Source organism: Epinephelus fuscoguttatus, linkage group LG12 (genome assembly GCF_011397635.1).
Source record: "Epinephelus fuscoguttatus linkage group LG12, E.fuscoguttatus.final_Chr_v1".
Classification (NCBI taxonomy): domain Eukaryota; kingdom Metazoa; phylum Chordata; class Actinopteri; order Perciformes; family Serranidae; genus Epinephelus; species Epinephelus fuscoguttatus.
In genome coordinates this window covers 13,908,742-13,931,421 of record NC_064763.1, presented here as the reverse complement: position 1 = coordinate 13,931,421, position 22,680 = coordinate 13,908,742, and the positions used below count along the sequence as shown (strand labels likewise).

General features: G+C 40.0%; 1 protein-coding gene across 5 annotated transcripts in view; it reads right to left on the bottom strand.

Annotated features, from left to right (window-relative positions):
* Nucleotides 1-22,290, bottom strand: part of cadm1a (cell adhesion molecule 1a) — a 591,315-nt gene extending 569,025 nt beyond the window's left edge. For 2 of the 5 annotated variants that reach the window (XM_049593070.1, XM_049593073.1), the window contains exon 1: nt 22,160-22,274. In XM_049593070.1, coding sequence (XP_049449027.1) covers nt 22,160-22,232 — 73 coding nt within the window. In that variant the 5' untranslated portion in view covers nt 22,233-22,274. Of the gene's footprint in view, nt 1-22,159 lie in introns of all 5 variants that reach the window. The other 3 variants (XM_049593072.1, XM_049593074.1, XM_049593071.1) reach the window with 2 other exon arrangements.
* Nucleotides 22,291-22,680: the final 390 nt, after the last annotated feature.

Sequence of the window (22,680 nt, the reverse complement as noted above, 5' to 3'; positions counted from 1 at the left end):
TCCGTGATTCTGTGTAAAGATGCAAAGATGGCATGAAGAATGGACTTCGTAGCAGCCCTGGAGCGCAACCTTTGTGTAAAGACATATTCAGGTGAGCTGCATGTTCTTGTCCTGTTGTCTCAGGACAAGAACATGTATCCCTACTTGAATGAAATTATTTATTTTATTTTATTTTATTTTATCTTATTTCATTTTGCTGTACTTATTCTGTGGTGGGGGTGCTTTGGGTGTGGCCGCCTATGTTGCCCATTAGGACGATCCTCCTGATGATTACCTGATTCAGCTGCACAGATTTTAGGATTTTAGGAGATGTGGTGTTGCACTTATAGGTAACTTGGTTACTTTTACGTCTCAAGGGTGTGTGATGAAACTGTTATATGTGCAATTTTTCAACTACAGAGAGAGTAATCTACCAAATAATGGTTTACATTTCCTATACAGTAATCTTGAGAATTCAGGCTCCTTCCTTAAGACTTTTAAGTATAAACTTGGCACAAGAGCACATTCTTTCCTCACTTAACAGAAGCTTCTGATATATGAAAAATAAACTGACCTTCTATGTGAGGTATAATGGTGTTATATGGCTCTCAAGAAGCACTAACCGAGCCCTCTAGGCTGCAATTACTGGCCAATCATTCTGGTGTAGGAGGTAATATAATGTATGTGGAGCAAATCGCCGTCCTCCACTAGCATTGTTCAACAGGTCAGAGTTGACATGGAGGATGTACAGCGACAGGAACACGCTAAGTGGCTCCGTAGGTGGTGGAGAGCGAACGTATTGTCTCAGATTTCAATTTGACCAACCGCAGGCTTGGATCATGAACTACTGAAGTCATTGTATGTAAACTCACAAGGTCCGTTCTGATAGTGGTAAATTATATTTACATAAAAAAAAGTGACAAGACATCAGCCTTATTGCAGATGTATTCTCTCTACTGTAATTCTACTGCTGCTAATTCTGTCTTCTTGGCTTCACCCCCTTCCATTCGAGTGTGGATAGATGGAAATACAATGTGTTGAAGGGATAGTTATATGCAGTAGATGTCAGTCTGCAAGCTCCCCAGTTTGGAGAAGCAGGCTGGAGTCCAAGACAGAAGCAAAGCAATCTTCTACTGTGGAAATATCAGTTTAAATGTATGATATATTGCCATTATTTTCACCTCTTTACCTTTCCATCAGACAGCCCGTTCCAACAAGAAAGCCATTAACGGCTTCAGTTTCCAATCTATGGTCTCATCAAAACCACCAGACTCCATTGAGAAAAACAGCAATTTTAGCACACTGAAACTGGGAGCTGCTGGTCTATCGCTCCATCAATTAGTAAGTTAGTTTGTGTAATTTTGTGACTTTGGTGAATCCAAACTAACTCTTTAAGACAACAAAGTCACACAATTACATAACCAAACTACTGTAACTGGCTGCAGCAGCAGGAAACCAGCAGCTCCTGTGTTCAGCAATGTTAAATCACTGTTTTTCTCAATGGAGTCTGGTTTTGAAGAGAGGGCTACAACAGCTTCATTTTCCTGTTGAAAGTCACTGTCTGACATTAAGGTGAAGCAGTGAAATTATTCTCAATAAAGCGTTTACTTTAACTGACATTGATTTTTTTTTTTTTTTTTTTTTTTTTTTTTAGGTGGGACTTTTTTTATTTGGCTAAAATAGGTTTTGTTGCTGAAGCCTCCACAGCAGTACATTGCTTAGCTTCCATGTCATATCCCAGCTTGTTTCTCAAAACTAAAGGTGTGCCATCTGACATCTACTGTGTGTAATAAACCGTCTATGGATAAGCATCCCATACAACCCCACTTCAAAAAATTCCGAACTATCCCTTTAATAACTGCATTATTGGTTTTGTTAGGTCACTCCATTATGCTTCAAAATATCTATACTTGTCAAGCCCTGCAGGTAGGTGGAGCCAACAACATTTACCTCCTAAGAAAACATAATTTCATCACTGATCAATTATAAACGGAAAACAACCATGCCACCCTAAGTAAAGAGTTTCAAAAGGTCAGTGGGCGTGGCCCCTCAAATGCACAAATTCAGAATGCAACATTTTCTTCAGCTTCACAGACACTGCTATGTTGCAGGTATTGTATCATCATAGCTGGTAACTCAAAGAAGAAATGTTAAGATAAGCCGAGATTCTGTTCAGCAATCAGCAATGTACAGGGAATTAGATGATCCCTGCATGTCAGGTCAACTCTGCAATGCCAGACAACCAATCAATACGCAGACAGTTTGCTAGACTCGCAGCTTCTCATCCTCAAAAAATATTCTTATGCGGATTAACTGCTCCTTCACCCATTTTCATTTTCAGTCGAGAAGGTATTAATCTGACAGCCAAGTGAAGCCCAACAAATACTACACACTTCAAAGCAGCGGGAACTGCTTTGGGAAAAAAAACGGCCGGGTTCAAACATTTCCTTTCATTCCTATTTTCAGCCTGAGACACATACCCTTCCCATGGTGTTTTAAACAACTTTCAGTAAACCCTAAAATAAAGAGTACCTTACTGATGTTCCAACTGAGCATTCTAGCTCATTTAAAGTTAGCTCCACTGCTTAAGTCAAGTATGTTAGGGCTTGGAGAGCAGGTAAAGCCTTGTGTAAATTCTCCAGACCCACGACACATAAACACACCACTGTCCTCTTTTTACTAAGTAGAAGCATCAATCTGTCATGTTCACTTCATTGTTTTTTTAATGATTTTTCAGTTGCCATTGCATCTGTAGGCACTCTGTCTCAGTCTGCCTCATTTATTTCAAGTTCAGTTAGTAATGTCCTACATTTCACAGAGAGTCTTTCACCTCCTACACAGAGCACAGTGTCTTTTGGCTGCGCTGCATTCGGTCTCCTGTTCAAGGATAATTAGAAGAAAAAAATACAAACATTACTTATTAAGTGCTGGGCTGAGGAAAACTCTTCTAGAAATTACAATGCCCACACACAGTCACGCTCCCAAAGAACTTGTAATGGACGGAAGGATGGACAAGAGTCTCAGCATAACAGCTTGTCCTGAGGTCAAACAGCAAAGAGCCACGACCTGGCAGAGAGGCCCGAGTTCCGAGTGTTGTCCGTCCATTAAAGTTGTGTGGGAGGGTGGTGTGCAGCCACTTTGCTTTTTGCTCCCTTTGGTGGACAAATTGGTATCTGTACCTCCTGCAGGATGTGATTTCACCCTGAGTGCTCGTTCAATGTGAGTGCTGGGGGGGAAGAAGAACTCGCTTTTTGATTAAAACTAAAACTAGCTACGAGACAACTGAACTATGTTCTGCCATCAAACGCCATTGTAGCTATATTAGAACCATTCCATCTGGCAATGGTGTTCTGTGGGCAGCAATCTATGGGGAAAAAAGGAAACTATACCACCTGAAATGCAGTGGCCAATTATTGTTTTTTGTTGCTGTTGTTTAAGGAGTGATTTATCTACAATTTGAGTGTTACTGCATGCCTTCTTCAAGAGAGAGTGCAAGAGGACAAATGCAGTGAACTGGATTCAAAGTCTGTCAGATCAGAGGCTGATGGAGAGCAGGGGGTGGTTTGTCCTACTTGCTGAAAGATTGTTGTTTCCAGGGCCTGATTAATTGTGTTCTGGGACATAAACAAACCAAATATATACCTATTTGCATGCCTAAAATGTAAACAAGCACTCTTTACATTTCAGTCTTTGGTGTGGGTTATACAGTGGTCTTCTAATCCTTATTGTGGTCCACAGCAGGGATACCAACCTAGTTGCACTCCAAAGTCATCAAACACTGGCGCTTGGTCAGTGACTTCCGGTGACAATGAAAGCCATCTTTCACATTGGCATGATATGCGGCCAGTCGGCGTTATTGTTTAATGCCACCCAGTGGTGTCAGGAGGAAACACAGTGGGGCAATAACAAAAGTAAAGGTGGCGCAAGTCTGAGTAGGGTAGGCGGAAGGGGTGGTGAATGGGTCCAGCAACCTCAGGAGTTCAATTGTTTATCTGTAAGATTGCAAAGCCAAGCCCTATTCTTTTTTCTGAATTCCCAACTATGTGCATTTGTTGTTGAAGGAAAAAAAAACATTAATTTGTGATGTTGTACTGACATTATGCGTTTATTTTGACAGAGACTGTATGAAAACTGTACATTTCCTGTAAAAACGGAAGTGTATCTTGGAAACAGACAATGCATGTAACAGGCAGAAGTTGACACGGCATCCCAGAACCTCATCAACCATCAGAGTGAGAATGTGTTGGGGAGACTAAAGTTGCTTTGTTAGGGGGTCACTTTCATAAAGTCAAGGTGGCAGGGGCAAGATAATAAACAACTAGCAGCTCCACCCAGTTCAGATGTCCACAGGGACAGGGAAGGATTTGAGGACATTCAGGGCTTTTTTTAGGTTTATTCATGCACTCTGGCATCTTAATTACATTCAAAGTACAAAAAAATGTCCCAGTTAAAATCGATTTATTTTCATTGTGAATAAGAACATGTTTGACGGGTCACCTGGTATTCTATCACAGGCCAGATTTGGCCCACAGGCCTTATATGGAGTATCACTGATCTATAATATTTCCCCATTGCTTGATGCAAAACTTGTCTTAGTGTTTGGATGAACATGTTATTTCTTCAGTAAAGTGTAATTTTTCTCTTATAAAACACAAGGTCATGTCAAGGCTTAAAGTACACATCATAATAAACACAGTGCTTCTCGTTCACAGCCAAATCTCCCCATAGAAATACTCGATTTTTGAAGGCCGAACTGCAGAGAGCCTTGGCTTGCAGCGGAAAGCACTGTGAGCATAGCATTCCATCAAAGGTGCTTTGTGAGTCAGGAAAACCCTGAGTTCACATTGAACATCCTCTTTATAGTCTTCATCAATACCATGTTTGCTGCCAATTCTTACTGTTCTAAATGTTGAACAGGCTCACTGGGCAAAAGAATCGATTTCTGGTGCCAACATGCCATCTCTGCTTTAACTCGAGTATTTCATATTAGTAGGCAACAGAACCTGACAACTTGATCAGGAGCTAGCCGGCTCCAAGGAATATTAAACCAAAAAGGCAACAGAGGTATGCTATACTGATAAATCAACTCATCTGAGGGGTTTGGAATTGCTGCCGATATTTTTTCATTTTGGACAGGAACCTTTTATCACCCACTGTTATGCCCACGGGATGCTAGCACTATGTAGAACTTCACAGGCTGCTGCTGCTTTGACAAGTTACATAAATATGATCACATTATTTATAGTACATATTGATAGCTGCTCCCATTTTACTGGTATTGTGCTCAATTTTAAAAAGAGCAACCTGTAATAGAGACCCAAAAAAACCCTGTCAGTCACATGTAAACAGCTGATTGTCAGTTTCATTGTCCAACACTGTCTTTTGACAAATCACAGACATAGCAGCAAAAATTGAGCAAGGTTCAACCACAAGGTGGATGTCGACGTCAGAGGGTTAACTAGAATAATAATAATAATAATAATAATAATAATAATAATAGGAAGAAAATATGCTTTAAGAGCTCAGTGTTCATTCCTGATGAAGAAACATCCTGTTTTTGGGTCTGAATAATAACTAGGGGAAAACAAAATGACTCAGGAAGGTTTTTAGAGCCATTGCCAGTTCTTTTTCATGCAAAAGACAATCAGACTGTGACACTAAATAGAATTAAGTGGTACTTCACGTCCTTACAATCTATAATTTCTGCACAAGGGAGGGCCCCATTGTTCTTCAGCAGGTAAGATTTCCCTCCACATAACCCAACTAGGACACAAAGAAAATGAGATGGTGCGTTATTGTGCAGCAGTTGTCTGGCATTAGTGCAGAAAATATCAGTCAAGACAGGGTTACAATGGTTGAGACAAAGGACGGGGACGGAGCACAGTGGGGAGAAGTGATCCAGTTCCATGCGAGACAGTGAAACAGCCTGAAGGGTCTCATCAGGAGCAAATTCACTGAAATGTAATACAAGCTGGAGTGTTATGTAAAATGAAAGATGGGAGAACCCAGATCACTCAAGCCTACTGCGCCGCGATGGCTGATGCATACCTGTATTGTATTCAGAAGGGCATTCATTTCCCCTCGGATGATTACAGCGGAACACCAGCTGTATTGTTTATTTGGTTGAAAGCACAAATGATATGCATTGATTCCTTATTCATTCATTGTTGAACTTGGCATTGTATCTATGAATGCGGGCAAAATGGGCCCAATTACAGCAAGCGATGCCTCCCTGTGACTCCACAGCAGCGCAAGATGATGAAGGCCTCAAACTGGGAGGAAAAGAGCAATCAAAGGCCACTTGTTGTCTTTTGTAAATTCAAAAACTGAAATGGAAAAACATTTCTTGCTGTGACTGACAATGGCTCACTTGGGACTACAGATTAGATTAGTCAACCACACGCATGCATTATAGGGCTTCCACATTTTCTTACTGTGACAACTGCTGCAGTGTCCTTGACATCACTTTACACACTATGGCTCAAATTATGTGTCAAATGAGCCACAATATGTAAAAAAAAAATACATATTTATTAATGGTATGTAGTAGCTTATCCAGGGAAGTGTTAATGTATTTGCTGGTTCCAAATTTGGCAAGTTGCTGTTTTTCTGTGTATAATATCATTGAAAATTGAACACTATTGGGTGCTACGACTATTGATCAAATTCAGTTTGGTCTCTGATAACATGTGAAAGGCATCTGTCCTCTGTCCTGTCTGACACTACACACTAGGAAATAATCAAAAAAAAAATTGAAAACTGGCAAATGAAAACTGAGATACCAGTACCATTGCCAGTGCCCTTTAAGTTAAACTGTATGGGATTTTTCCCAAAAAAAACAATGTTGTTATAAGAAGTAAGTTCTCAATCATCACTTGCGAGTAACTAGAAGTGGCGGTGTATTGTTTCTGCAGAGACTCTCCCCTCTGCCTGTATTTTCTCATTTTCTTCTTATTTTCTGAACTTGACACATGTATGGACGTGTACCCCAACAGACGAGAGGGAATCCCAGGATGACTTTAACTTCCTCTTTCGCTGGTGAACGTGTTTAAAAACACCAAATGACAATCCTGCATAGTATACCTTGAGGGTGATACTGATCCCAATAGAGTACTTCATTTGATACCTTTATATTTTTATTTGTCATTTGACACCCATCATGTGAATGGAAGCGTTCAATTGCGTAAAATGCAACCACCATTCCTCACAATCCAAATGACTTTTAGTGGGTTGGTATTGAGCACCGATACCTAGCCCAATCACCTCTCTGTTGCTCTGAGTTTCTCTTTTTAGCAGAAATATTGTTTTTATTCACTAATTATTTCCAATTGCTTCCTCCATACCTTCAAACTACCATGCTCAACTTTCAGAGCAGTTGCACTAAAATCAAAGTGTGCATTGGCGCTCCCATTGGCACCCTAGGCTGCCCATGTTAACTGCTCTTTATAAAAAACGCAGCACAATCTAAAACAAATTAGTGGGGCAAAGGTATGGAAACTCTGTGATTCATGACCCTGCAAGTAAAATTACACCGTGAAGCCGTGGATTCAAACTGTATTTAAACATAATTCCAGCTAGCTGAAGGGAACAACGATTGTGGGTAGAAATAAAGAAATGAATGTGGTGGTAAACAAAAGGTCCCACAGTCATGCATACTAGAGCTACGTTATGTCGACAGCTAAAGAAAATACATTTGCCAGTATGTTAACTTACATGAAAGGTTGTCTAATCGAAGATTACTGGATCAATTAATTTCATCTCACACAACAAAATATCATGACTTTTCCTGAAACTTCAAAGGATTCTACTAATTACATGACTTTTCCAGGTTTCCCATGACTGTGGGAGTATCGGCGAGTATGTGAGTCTGTGTCAGGGTTGGGAATCTCTCTGTGATAGACGATTCAATATGTATCTAGATACACAGGTTACGATACGATTCAAAAACGATATATTATTAATACAGAACGATTCGATACGATTCGATACAGTGTAGGAATGATACGATTCGATACGATTCAATACAGTGTAGGAACGTTACGATTCGATATATTTGATACGATTCTACGGTTAACATTTGTTGATGTAGACATTAATCATATATTATAAAATAAAGAAGCCAATTCTATAAAAGTGACATTCTTACAGTATTTTCAAATTTGTAAAAGACCACATCCCCAAGCATTGTTGCTGTATGGCACTGGCAAAAATAAAATAAAAAGACAAACAACAACAAAATCACACATTGTCTGTGTTTTTGTATGTATCTTATATGGACTTGAGTCTGGAATAAAGTTTATCATAACGCTGTACAATATAAACATAAAGCAGAATAAAATAATAACATGCAATGTAGGGGCAGAATCTGACATCTCCTGTTATTAGTTGATATCGTGGACTGTGATGACTAGCAGCTTATCACTGACAGCATGTCAGACTACTTCTCTGTGTTTGATACACTCTGTGTTTGTCATTTATAAAAAGATAAATCCCTTTTCTATAATACATCAATGATATTTCAATGGAATAAATTACTTATTGACTTATTCATACTTCAAAAACAGCATCAATAAGTGATTAACATAAGGGGGATCAAAATAAATAAATAAAATCAAAATCAACCAGCCACCCTCCTCCCCTGACAAGTAAAGAACAGTCCCTAAAGTGTACTGAGGTTTGTGGAAATGTGAACGGCTCGTTTCTCCTCTGACACGTCACATACCTGTGTGCTGGTGCTGCCACAGCTCGGCTGTTCAGGTATTTTGGGGCAGTCATGACACCGACGCAGACTTCTTGGACCTGGAGCCGGGCTTCTCGGTCGCCGCCGTGAAACGCTATGGCCGCCGTATTTGACAGGAATATGTATTTCTGTCTGTGTCTGTGGCCCCCGTTCAACCCACAACCGGAAGGATTCGCCTTTAGTTTCTGCTGCGGTTTGGCTGCTCCCTGGTTTATCCAACCAGCATTAGTTTCTGTTCCTCATTTCCACCGGTCAAGCTGGCGCTGATGTTTACATCCATTATCATTGTCAGTAATGCCTGCTATGGAGCATGCGGCCAGCTCTCGCGTTGTTTTAGAGATGCAAACTGTTAAAGCCAGTCAACCGATTGCTAGTCTCACGATACCTGATCCATGACTCTACCATCAATTCATCTAAGGATTCATGGCTGATTCGTATCGATTGAGGAGGCTGCTACCGACACAGCCATATCTCTCTCTCATATCGGTTAATCGTCCCCAACCCTACCAAAGTCCAAGTGTTGGAAATCGGGATGGAATAAAGGTTATTGGAACTTCTCTACAAAAAAAAAAAAAAAGGTAAGGAATTATACCAATTGAGGAGACTGGAGACTTTTAATGTGAAACATCTTTGCTGACTGTACCTTAACAATAATCCAAAACCATCAAGTGGAAATAATTAGTGAATGAAAACAGTATTTCTGTATGTGTACAGTAAGGCATGACTGGCTGTATGAACACAACAGTTAAATATGGAAGAATTTATTATTAATCAAAGATGAGGGAGAAATTAAAACTAAATGATTGTCTCTAATACAACCTTGTTCCAAATAATGGCTTGATTCTCTCTGCTGGTAATGTAAATAAAGGCCAGTACTGAAAATGCATGGCATGGAGATTGTTAACAACTACACAAGAATTTAATCAAGCATGTAGTCAGCCAGCGGCACAATGAATGTGGGAAAAATCCACAGGGGTTGAATTCTGTTAGGAAAGCAATGCATTTAAATGTGTTATTTCATACCAGGACTGTATTCATTTCAACCTTTCTTTAATCATTTCAAGCATTAGTGCCAAAACAGTAGCCATAATCATATTTATATCAGCATGAAAATGTGCTTTCTTAATCAAAGCCAATTTTTTGTAGTCCAAAATTTTCACATCGTAAATTTATGTAGGATAGTTTTTTTTTTCTGTGGTCACATTTTTTTCTGCTGTTATGCAATTGGATTTTTTTTTGGCTTGTGATCATATACGCGTGTGTGTGTGTGTGCGTGGGTGTGTGTGTGTGTGTTATCCCAGTTGTCAGTGTTTGGTCAGGATTGCTTCCATGTGTCAGAGGCGCAGGGCAGATCCACCTGCCTAAGGCTGCTCTCTGATGTTGCCAAGGCTCCTCCTTGGGCTTCACAATAAAAGGCCACGTTTCTTTTCTTTTTTTCCCCTCATTGTTTCTCCATGAGAGAGAATAGAAAACTCAAGTTAATTTTCTTTTATGGTGGATCTCAAGATTCTAGTTGACGACCTGCTGATGAAATCGGATCGACTGTTGACTTGCTGATGAAAGGAGCCATGGTATTCTGATTTTAACCCCCCAATCTCACATTGGGAGTTTTTAAGAGCTAGTTTAGGTGACACTGTCAGCAAAAAATTGGAACCAAGCTGCTGCACGAGCCACTGTTTCTAAATAATATCAGACCCCATACAACAAACTGCTTGAGAGTAAGCCTGAAGCGCAACATCAAGAGGAAGGATCAGGAAGTTACCATAAGAACATTGAATCATGCTCTGGGATTCCAGTCACCAGAAGAAAATGTTGGATTTGGACGTTACTGCAAATCACAGATATATTACATTCGTATTACATTCGATTTACACTAGGGATGCACGATAATATCGGCACATCATCAGTATTGGCTGATCTTGGCTTTAAAATCAACTACCGGAATCGGCCAACATGCTTTTTCTTACTTTGCACAATGAATGAATATTACAAACATTGAAAAGCAATGTACTTCACGTCTCCATTTGCGGGTGGGCCATCACAATAAGAGTATGCATGAATCTGGTTTTACATCTGGAACCTCCTGTCTACAACAGGCTTGAGATGCGGCCTGGTTCAGATTCCAGAGTTGCCTCTTATCCTGAAGCCTTTTCAAGGACTCTAATCCCGTTTTGGTTCGGCGGTGGGAACCTCTTGTGACTGCATACCTTTGCTGACGTCAACCACGGCAGGACGGGTGCTCTAACCACTACACTGGGAAGGCCCCTAAGAGTACGCATGTAGGATATAATGTTAATTCCACTATAGAAGAGACTTGATGATCACTAAAATAAGTGGAGAAAAAAGTGGACATAGCGATATCAGTATCAGTTATCGGACACATTAGTCGTTAAACAACTGACATTATCAGATAACTGCAAAAATCCAATATTGTGCATCCCTATTTTACACATATCATATGGACATTTCTAAAGTGACGCAGTGTTTGAGCTGACTTTGTCATCAGGAGGTAGACGGGATGGTGGATGGCATGTCACCGAGCTGCAGACCACCCTTCGAGACTTTAGCAAGTCATCGTTGCATTTCACTGTGTTTCCACTGGGGATAGTGCAGCAAAGAGTGGCTGTTGTTTTACCGCGACGCTGCTGCATTTCCTGCCTGGATTGTGCCATCAAAAGCAGTTATTTTAAGCCAAAACATGATCTTTTCCCAACCATAACCAAAAGGTTCTTGTTCCTAAACCTAACAACACGTTAACCACAGTTTTGTTGAAACGTAGAGAAACATAAAGTTTCATTATATCTGCTACATGCTAATACAGAAATGTAATATATCTATGGTTTGCAGAAACACACAATGCCAACATCTATTCTGGCAGTTGAGTTGTCAAATCCATAGCAAAACTAGTGACAATCTGGCCTGAAGTTGTCAAGGTTAAAGCTCTACGCCAAAGTGCAGACTAATTGACCAAAACAAAAAACTTATATTACAACCCTGACACAAAATTTCCACCTTTAAAGTAAATAGAATTTTTCTGTCAGATTGAGAGACGAGAGGGAAAAGCTGTTGAAATAGGCGGGAAGTGAAGATGGCAGCATTACAGGCCGGCAGAGAATCACCAGAATAACACCTTATGATGTCTGAATTTGATTAATTTAACCTGAGTCCTCGCAGCTGCTTAATCGGCAGAGAGTAAGCTGACAGCAGGACAGACTGTCTCAGTCTTGACTTGAGGTTCTTTTCCGCCCAGTCACATGCTTTTATATGCATGACGTAGCGCAGCACAGCCAATCACTGTATGTCTCTGACAGTGACAGTTGAGCCGTGGCGGTGCTGTAACGCAGACAGACAGGAGGGAAAAGTGGCGAGTGATGACTAAGAAACATTTTGTTCCAAAAAAGAAAAGTCAATCCTGCTCAAAGATGACAGCTGCACTGACTTTATTTAGTAAAGGTTCAAAATATTACCAGGCTCATTTCTCACTGAATGAAAGAAGTGACAGGAAGAAGAAGCGAGTGTCACGGGGAGGAAGTGCTAAAGTCCTATATGCATTTCGCACAAATGACTAAAGCTGGAGATTGGTCTCACTAGTTTGAACTGATCTCTAATTTTATCAGAACATGACCACAGAGGGGGCTTTCTGTGGCACGGACCTCGGTCACCAACATGTCTGATGAAAAAAAGGGCATCTAGCATCCATTAATCTACTTTTTTTTGTTTTGTTTTGTTTTTTTGGTGATTAATCTCACAACTTATTTACTGATTATTCTAAAGATTTTTTTTCTTTATTACTCAATTACAGCAACAATTTATATGGCCAAAATATATATCAAAACTTGTCTCATTCATATCTAAAAGTTTTATTTAATAATTCTCTTTTTTAAAAAATGACAATAGTGGCATATTTTAAGAGAATTTCCAAAGAAACAAATAAAAATAAATGATTAATAATAATAATAATAATAATAATAATGACAGATGCCTGATCAGAAATATACTGGAATGCTGCAGCACATAGATTAATTTAATCGCTGTAAATCAAAGCAGCTCTTTCCCTGAACTGGGGAATTAATATTTTTACTTAATGCTTGACTTAAAATGGTTATGACATGGATTCACTTCATCACTGTACTATGCAGTTTAGGTAATCACTGGTAAATGTGTTTTTGCATCAGTGTGGCTCAGGGAAAATAACCAAAACGATTTGCGGGCTGTAACAACAGTCTCTAATGTTAGTTATGCATGGACGTTAAAGTAAAAGAAAACATAAAATGGCTGCATAACAACATTAGATGATGCAGAGTGTTACGTTATCAGCAGTGCAGAAAATTTAGGCGACAACTACTGATGGAAACATGTTCGGTATGTTGATAATCCTGTCGATAATCCTGCCCCCATCCTGCCTGGATGGGGGCAAAACGTACACAGGACAATGCTGTCTTGTTGCAAAGTGCTCCAGCGTGCTTTCGCTTGTGTCTATGCATAGCAGTTGTGCTCCTATATGAAGTATGTGTGAGAGTGAGACATTTGAGCTACAGCTTTTTCTCCTGGAGGATTCTTTGCACTGACTGAGCGCAGCCCACCTTGGCCGCACTACCTCCTAACGAAGTTGTGACATGCAGACGCACGTTTTACAAATCAGTGTATTTCCGTAATTGATGAATCACCCCAGCCCTAAGAAAACTGTGTTGAACATACATCCTACAATTCCTCTACAAAGTGCCTTGTTTGAGATAAAAATGCAGGTGAAAAAACAAAATCACTTAAAGAGTGATTTTGCATCGAGCTTCCACAAAGTTGGGAGAGTCACAAGAGACTGATTAAAAACAAGAATGCTCCATAACGAGAAAGTGGAGGCTGAGTTATTCTGACTTTTAGCCTCAAGTACGGGTCAAGCTCCAAAAAACTGCTGACGCCTTAAAACTCCATACCCCGGTTTGGAACACAGGCTTTTTATTATAAATCTGTCCAAGCTGAAGCAGAGAAAACCCTGAAGACATCATCAGGGATATTTTCTCAAACTTGACAAAGCTCCCCCAGAGCCACAAAAGACATTGTGCAACTGTTATCACAGTCTGTCTGTGTAGCACCAACCATAACAAGTAAACAGATCTCGATGTGCAAATTCACTGGAGTGCCCCTTTAAATTCTAATTGGCTGAGGGATTTTTATTTTTTTTTTTGCATGTCAAGTACGGCATGACTTAAAGTGAAGAAGTACCGTATACAAGACATGTTTACTCTAATCCCTGAATAAATGCATCACAGCCTTGTAATGCCTTCGCTCCTTAGACGTTCTTACTCTTAAAGCGATTTACTGATTTTTTTAAATGAGCACACACTCACTAGAGGCCTCAGCCGGACAAGACTCCTACAAGTGATGTTTGGAAAATATTTGCATTCACCTCAGTAGCCTTTTGTACATCAACATTATGTAAATACGATCATAAATATTCAAACGTCAGTTGAATTTGACTCATTTCGCTTCTTTCACAGCCAGATTGTCGAAACTGTACAGCGCAGTCTAATTCGATACCGAGGCCAATAGGCTGCTTTCAGAATGGCAGATTGCTGCCCACGCCCACCCCCTCATCTCCCCCCCTCCACAACCCTCAAGAGATTTGGAATCGGAGGGTGCTTACTTGACATCCCATCAGTAGACGGCTCACTAACAAGTAGGCCATAAACCTTTTTTCTCTCTTTGATTACACTAAGTGCACAGAGGCCAGATGCGACCCAGCCCAGTCATCTGTTGGCTTGCCAGCAGAGTCACTGTCGACTGGCTGGGGCAGGAGGAGGAGGAGGAGGGAGGAGGGGTCACGCGGGGTCCCCTCCCTTCAGGAATAAAGCCATTGTTCTTCATTACAGCTGGAGAGGCTGCTGGGGGGCACAGAGGGAGAACAAGTCCATTTCCACACCTGTTTTCCATCACCAGGGCTCCTACCGGCTTGACTCAGAGCCAAACCACGCTGTACGAGGATTCGACTGAGGCTGATACAGGCTTACTTTGTAATGGAAGCTGCCTGTAGGCCACGTTTTGTACCAGTTCACAGTGATAACAAAAAAAAAAGGCAATTTTCACGCCTAAAGTTTTTACATGGAGAGAAATAAACTCTTCAGTTAGTTATTTTCATCGGGGTAGAAACAATCTGTAGAACGGCATTTAGACTGTTTTGGAAAACTCCAATAAAACTCTGCAGCCGTAACAGCACCAATTTAGCTCTTCAGTACCCATACACTCTAAAAAATCATCAACAGGTTCGATTTAATTAAAGTAACAATTTGCATGCATTTTTTTAAGCAGTTCCAACTCTGCAATTATTAAATAAATCCTATAAGTCTTTATAATCAGACAAACTCAATTAGTTTAGTACAACCAACATGATTTACTTTGACCTCAAAAAACTTAATTAAGTTGAAACTTAAAGGTAATTTAATTGAAAAAAAAATCCTGTATAGATCATCTGTGTTGAGTGGCTGCTGTGTTTCTGCATCCTACTTTATGTTTGTAGTGTTTGATCATCACAAACTGAAATTACGAACATATTGTCTGTTTAAAACATTGTATGAAAGTGAAAATATGTTGTGTATCATCTGTCTGAGAGCCTGTGTTCCCTCTGTGCACAGATTTGCTCTGGAATACGACCCCTACATATTGAAACTGGTCTGTACAATGGAACTTAAGTAGATCAAAGATTATGTCATCACTGTGAGCTCGGGGAAGTAGAGCGTGAAACTTCCTGTACTGTCCGTTTTATGGCGACCTAAGGAAAATTCTTTCTGACAAAGTACCAAAACAGGTAGGCATGTCCCAGTTAGGGCAGGGCAATATGAAGATACTATATCGTTATCCAGATATAAGACTATAAATCATCTTAGATTTGGATATCGTTGTATCGTGACGTGGCATAAATGGTATTTTTTCCCTTGTTTTAAAGGCTGCAATACAGTAAAGTGCTTACCTTAGAACGCTTGCCTTAACCCACTTAATCCATACAAAGTTTTTGCATCAGAGAGGGTATTTGGTCACAAATATTGTTATATCTGATTTTGTCCCTCAGTCCTGGCATTAATGAAGAGACTTTAAGATACCGAGATATATACCGTGTATCGAGATACAGCCTAAAAATATTGTGATATAATTTTCAAGACACATCACCCAGCCCTAGTTCCAGAATCATGATGGAATTAAAAAGCTTTTTTGATACTCACATATTTGCAATATCTAATTATATTCATTAAGCCTCGACCAGAAGGAAAAACACAACTTATGCACAGTAGTCGGCCCTAGGGTGGATATTATAAAGCATCATTTTGCCCAGTAGATGAATGTAGTATTCTCATTGCTGTTGCTTCTCCTCTCCGTCCTCCTACACTCTTTATTCTGAGCATTTAACTGTTTAATTGGCATTAGGTATTTATTTTTGTGTTGGATTGTTAACTGTTATTTATTTGCTTTGTATCAGTGTGACAGCACTACAATAATGTTTTTCTGTAAATGTCGGAATAAATTCATAAGTGGTGTTGAAACGGCCAGACACGAGAATAAACAATTCATAGATAAGATATGTAGATATGTATTTTTAAATATGATATGTATTTTTATTTATATTTCACTTCATCATCATCATCATCATCATCATGTTGTATTTTTAAATCAATGTATATTTCTTTCTTTCTTTCAGTCCCTAGAAAAGCCCTTTGCTGCTTTCTACCTCACCTGCACATGTGAACTGTTTTATTTCCTTTTTCTCTGCTCTTTTATATCAGAATGTGCAAATAAATTTTCACTTAAAGCAACTTAATATGTATCCAAAAGTTGTGTTGACATTTGTTGGTCAATCTATTTCAATTAAGATATTCTAACTGATTCATTTTAATTCCATGATACTCAAAAATGTCTTCTTAAAACTTCTTAAAACAAGTTGTCAACTGACTAAAACATGTTAATGAAACAAACTTTGTTTTTAGAGCTTTCTGTACATGGTAATGATGAGTTAACAAATTTGTGATGACATGCACTTTGGTGCCACAAACATCATCTGCTGTGAGAAAACTTTTTCGCAGCACGGAGATTCTTTACAATCAGTAAAGGAGGTGAGAAAAATGCAGAGTGAGATATGTGCCAGATAAGGGTGTCCCATTTAAGGCCAAGTGTCTTTTGAAATTCATCCACAGAAGTGCAGACATAACACCTCAGCTCTGGTATGGAAACTAAAACAATCCTTTTCTCAATACCTGATATTGAATACAGACATTTTTTTTCTTCAAAAGCCTGTCTTTTGTTTTACAAAAGTAGCTGTGCAAGAACTGAAAAACAGTATGATTCAAATGAGTGCGTGATCACAGAATATGAAAACAAGATTATGAGCATCTAGTTCATCAGTGAGGGAGGACTGCTTTGTGTGCAGCTAACACAGAACTCAACTTCTGCCTCCAAGTTAATGTCATACAGGTCTGTTAATCACAAGTGCAACACCAGACTTAACTCGCTCAATAACTGATGTACAGAACTAATGTTTACAGTTAAATATCAAGATTCATCTCCTCATTTCCGGCCTGTAAGACCCCATTAAGTGGGGACTTTCTCAAAAACTGCAATTCCCCGAAAACAATGACAGCACGGCACAGCGCCTAGCATTTATTTTCTAAGAGAAGCGACAAATGTCTTGTGGAGAGCACAACAGGCTCGAGGGTGGCGAGGGACAAGCAGGCAGCATGGATGGAGATCAAATCTTAAATGAGCTGATGGGAGGGGGGGAGTAAACAATCACATCTGAGATCCATTGTGTATTCAAGGCAAATACATGCAAACTGCAGCTTAAACTCTGACTACAGAAATACAACTCCTTTCAGGGGCTGTATGAGAGATTTTTAAGAGATCTCATCACATTACTTTGCTCTGATTAACTTATGAACAATCCTGCGATCATCACGATGAGGTAGTAGTTCATGCACTCATCATCGGCTGTGAACTCAAGCCATTAAACCCTTACATACAGAAACAAAATAACACTTTTGGTTAGGAATAAATGTATGCTTTATACTCCATATTAAAAACTTTTTGCTTCAAATAAAGTATGCTGTATCTCAGTCAATAAAGGTGTGACAATGCTAACAGAAAATAGGTGAATTAACTCATGTTGCACCAGGCGCTGCTGCAGCATGTTCCATGTGGGGTGTGTAAAATGACTATATCGTGAACCTTCAGTTTAAATCGTCACATTTTTTTAAGCCACCAGCTTGAGACTCACTTCGGTGCTCCTCTGTGGCCGTCACTCTCTCACAGACACACACACAAAAAGAAAGATCCACACCTCCGACTTTTTAGTCACATTATGTGACCATTGAGCACCGGTGCAACTTGCAAAAATTAATAATATAAGAACTGGAGAGCTGTTGGTTTGTCTCCAGCTGACAGTAAATAAATCCCCACATTTGCCAGTGCCGTAGTAACACTTAAACTTAATAAGTCTGACGATAGTGTGAGCAGACGCAGCGTGTATTTTTGTGTCTGCGGAGCTCCAGACCGCAACCATTTAGTCGCATTTTGTGACCACAGAGCACCAGTGCAACTTGTAAATGTTATAATATAAGGACTGGAGAGCTGTTGCTTTGTTTCCAGCTCACTGTGAATAAATCCTCACTTTTAAAGGTTCGGTAGAAACTGCTTAACTTTTTGCTAAATGCTAACAACACCTGTTGACCAATAGCTTCAAGTTCAAGTTCCGGTCCGAGATGAGCTGGTGCTTCAGAATAAAAGCACCAGTGGTTCTGCTTTGATTTATTTAATTATAACAATACTTTGACTTTATTATAATGGGATTTTATTTAAGTTATTCCTAATGATAAAGATATATACCATATATAAAAATATTGCAATATTATTTTCAAGCATATCGCCCAGCCCTAGTTGTAACACTGCAAAGTAATAAGTCCCAAAGCGAACTTCTTACTCATGTCCATTGTCTGAAGACAGCATGATTATTTGAACACTGAAAACAAGCAACCTAAACTTTCAGAATTATATTGAATTCTCTGCCAAAGCTTACATCTACACAACAGACACAACTAGTGCTCTTATCTACTGCAACTTCATGAAACATAGATAAGAAACATTATCAGTATCCAAGATCAAACACACAGGAGCCATGTAAACCGAGAAAAAAAAACTAAGGTTATGTTTAAGTCATCTGTTTCCATACTGATATTTATTTTATAAGTCATGTGACAACAGCCGTCAACAGCCCCAGCTCTCACCTGCACGGCTGCACCATGACATAACTTCCCAAAAATGAAAGCAGAAACGCTTCCCACTAAATCTGATGGATTGCCTTACCAAGTTTTCAAGTCTCAGCAAGCTTGTGGTCAGAGCGTGCTGCGTTGGCACTCTTTAAACACCTGTAAAGCACCGTGTCCCTGGTGTTCCAAGCGTATAATCTGCATTACAATCGGACTCGCTAAACACTTCCACGCAGAGCCAGAAAGGAGTTGCACAAAGATGACTTAAATGACGGACATTTTAATAACATGCCACAATGCAAGATATGCCTTCGTGGAAGTTTTAACCACTACGGGGCTGCATGATTATGAGTTATTTTAGTCAGTACTTCCATTTTTTTGAACATACAATGCGTTATCTGAAACAGAAGTGCCCCCTATAAATAAAACTTAAAATGTACACATCTATGAATCACGATTTCATTAAAGTAAGTGAAACTGGGCGGAGAATCTACATGAAAAATGTCACAGTAACAACCAACTCTAATTATTCATGGAAGCCAAACTCAGGACTGCAATCTGATTGTTATAAGATTGTGTGCCCACTTAATTACGATACAAAAATATACACATTTTTATCACATCTCTCTGTGTGCTTATTTTGGTGAAAACGTGTTTTACAGTGCATATTCTCTCCAATTACCGCAATACAATAAAATCAGATGTTAGATTTCTTTGTTGTCTAAAAATAGTGGGGTGGTCATCTCAGTGCTCAGCTGGAGCCCTTTATCTTTGAAGAAAGAATATCATCACTGAATTTCTATTCATCTGAATATACAACGATTGTGTGAGATATAATGAGGACAATCTAAGACACTGTGAATTCTAGTTTCCTGTCCGTTGAACTGTCTTAAATATTCTGAAATGTATAGGCTTATGACTGACAGATCACACAAGACATATCACTTATTAGCCTGTTTCCAAAGGATGAACTGGAGGTACACTGTATCCCCTCAGCCATCTGAAACAAGAGCCACGGCAGTCCAACACAGCGAACTGTGAATGCTTTCTCATAAATCCATTTCATTTGGAGCACTTGTGTGATTTGATGACCGTGTGAGGTGAGCCTGTGTGCCAAAATGGAACTTCTAGTTGGGGGTGAAATTAATTAATGCAGCCATCTCTCTGACTGCACTGCAATTCTTTCCCCTCTTAGCACCAGCTTCCATTTATTTGTATTGAGTGAGAAGAAGAAAAAAAAACATACTAATGCTTAGCACAATGAGAGCCTACAGTATGCAGCCGGAGGTAAATAATTGATATGCTTTGTGTAAGCGGCGGCCTGAGCTTTGTTTGAAATCAGTGGAGCCATTTCCATGAAGGTGCACCAGCACTACCCACTGTCCAAAGACCAACAGAACCTTGCCTTGGTTCACAGGACTGTTTAACTGACTTAAGTGTAATCAGTGTGCGTCCATTTTAATGGATAAAACGTCGTAATGGATTAAAGCCTGGTGGATAATCCACAATGTGACAAACGGCGACATCTGCCTCCCTGTCATTCTCACTGTGAAGATGCTCGGACTCAGCAGAAAAAGGGTTTATATTCTGGAGCAGCTTTGCGCCGAATAACTTTGTTTGTAATGAAGTGACTTACGGAGAGGGTGTAACGGCACACAAATAGTGCTGAGACACACCAGAGCCACTTTAACCAGTTATATAATGGTGGAACCTATTTGAACGGGTTTCTAGTTTGTAACAGCATGCGCGTGCTGCGGGGGGGTGCGTTGCCCCGACTACTATTATTTCACTACATCTTCATCGTATCAATGCGCAAAGATAAATAACCCCCAAAGCTGGATGATGCATCCCTCAGTAGTTCACCACTTTAACGCGGAGCACACAACGATAACATGTAACACACACACACACACACACACACACACACACACACACACACACACACACTCCATCCTATAAAGTCTGGTAAATAAACGTGTGTGTCTGTTCCGCAGCCCGCCAACTCGCAAATATCACTCACACAACAACATCTCGGAGCGTTTAAAAGCCAAAAGCGTGTGAAATTCATGTCGCAGTCCCCCCCACTCCTCGCGAGCTTTATTTGTAGCATATTCGCTTCTTAAAAGCGTCTGACTCAGATTACTACACCCGCACGAAGCTTTGATGTTTCCATGCATGATGCTGCTACAGCGAATCCAGTCCCGATATCACGACAACACAGCCCGGAAACTCATTGGAAATTCCGCTAATTTAAGCTTCTCTTGTGTGCCAGCGGTAATGCGTACGTATTATGAGCGATTTAAAGACAGAGTGTGGACCACACTGAGGTGTTTTCCACTTCGGCTAACCTTATAAACACAAAGAAGCACATGTTTTATTGAAATTATAACTTTTATAACAGGTTCACCCGCCGTTCTCATAGTCAAGCCACTAAGTCCAGCGGGATGGCCGATAGTGAATGAATTCTTAAAACTGTGATTTAATGGAAAAGTAGTGCTGATTCAAGAGATATCTTCACGCCGAATTCATCAAAAAGCCACATTATTATACATAAGTCATGAGTTGCCTGCTAGTTTCTACGACTCTTTCGCTAAGTCATGTCCAGTTAAATAGACAGAGTTGTGAATAGAGTTTGCTGTAGCGTCTCCTCAAGCTGCACGCTGGCAGGGCTGCTGCATATTCCACTTTAACGCACCGCTGTTCTCTGTGATTTACAGCAGCCCAGGCTCCCTTCTGAACAATATGCCACAAAAGTAACCAAGCCAGCGGACTGAGCAAACAAACACCCATGTAAGCATGCCAAACGTATGTCCCTGCGCCTCCTGAGCGACACAAACACCACGCTATTTCTTTTTTCCACACCAGAATTGGCCACATTTAAGAGTTGCCAGCTGTGTAAGCGGCAAAGCCATTTATAATGGTGAGCTGACCAAAGTGATGTATTCCTCGGCTACGTATCTGTAACGCCTGTTTTTGTACATGGCAAACACATAAATGTGCCCATTCCCGTCTATATTTCAACTTTACGGACAGTTAGGTTTTCTTACTTGCTCAACAACATTATACATCCAAATGCTCTGCCGCGCACGTTCAAAAATTGCCCAGTACGCTGCTAAAATGACACTCCTTCATATCTGCATCCACGGAAATGTGAGGGGAAAGTGTGTATTCCGTTTAGACATCAAAGGAAAAGTCCTACCTTTACGAAGAGCCGCTTGAAACATGAATAAAAAGAGAATAGTCGCGAGAGAGCCGCTGCCAGTGTTCGCCATGTTGGACACCTGCTTCAGTATGGCAGAGAGAGGCAGCTTCACCTATAGCTACAACGGGACTCACTTAATGAGATGCGAGAAAGGGAGGGTACTATACTGTTTACCATATTCATTTAATTCGCAGTTTTGATAAATCGTGTTACTTGTAATGAATGTGTGTGATATTACACAACTCTGTGCATCTATTTAATATTTAAAAAAGGGAAATAAAAAAAACTAAGGGATGCTCTCAGTGCTTTTAACGTTGTGTTGTACTGCAGGAGTGCTGAGTAAGGAGGCGTGTGTGTCTGTGTGTGTGTGTGTGTGGTGTTATTGGATGAGTCCCATCCTCACAATCCTGGTCTTTTTAAGCTCCTGCCTCTCTTGAACCCAACAGATTTTGTCAAGTTTTTTTTTTTTGTTCTTTTGTATTTGGTGTTTGATACCAAAAGCTGCACTGTTTGTGGTG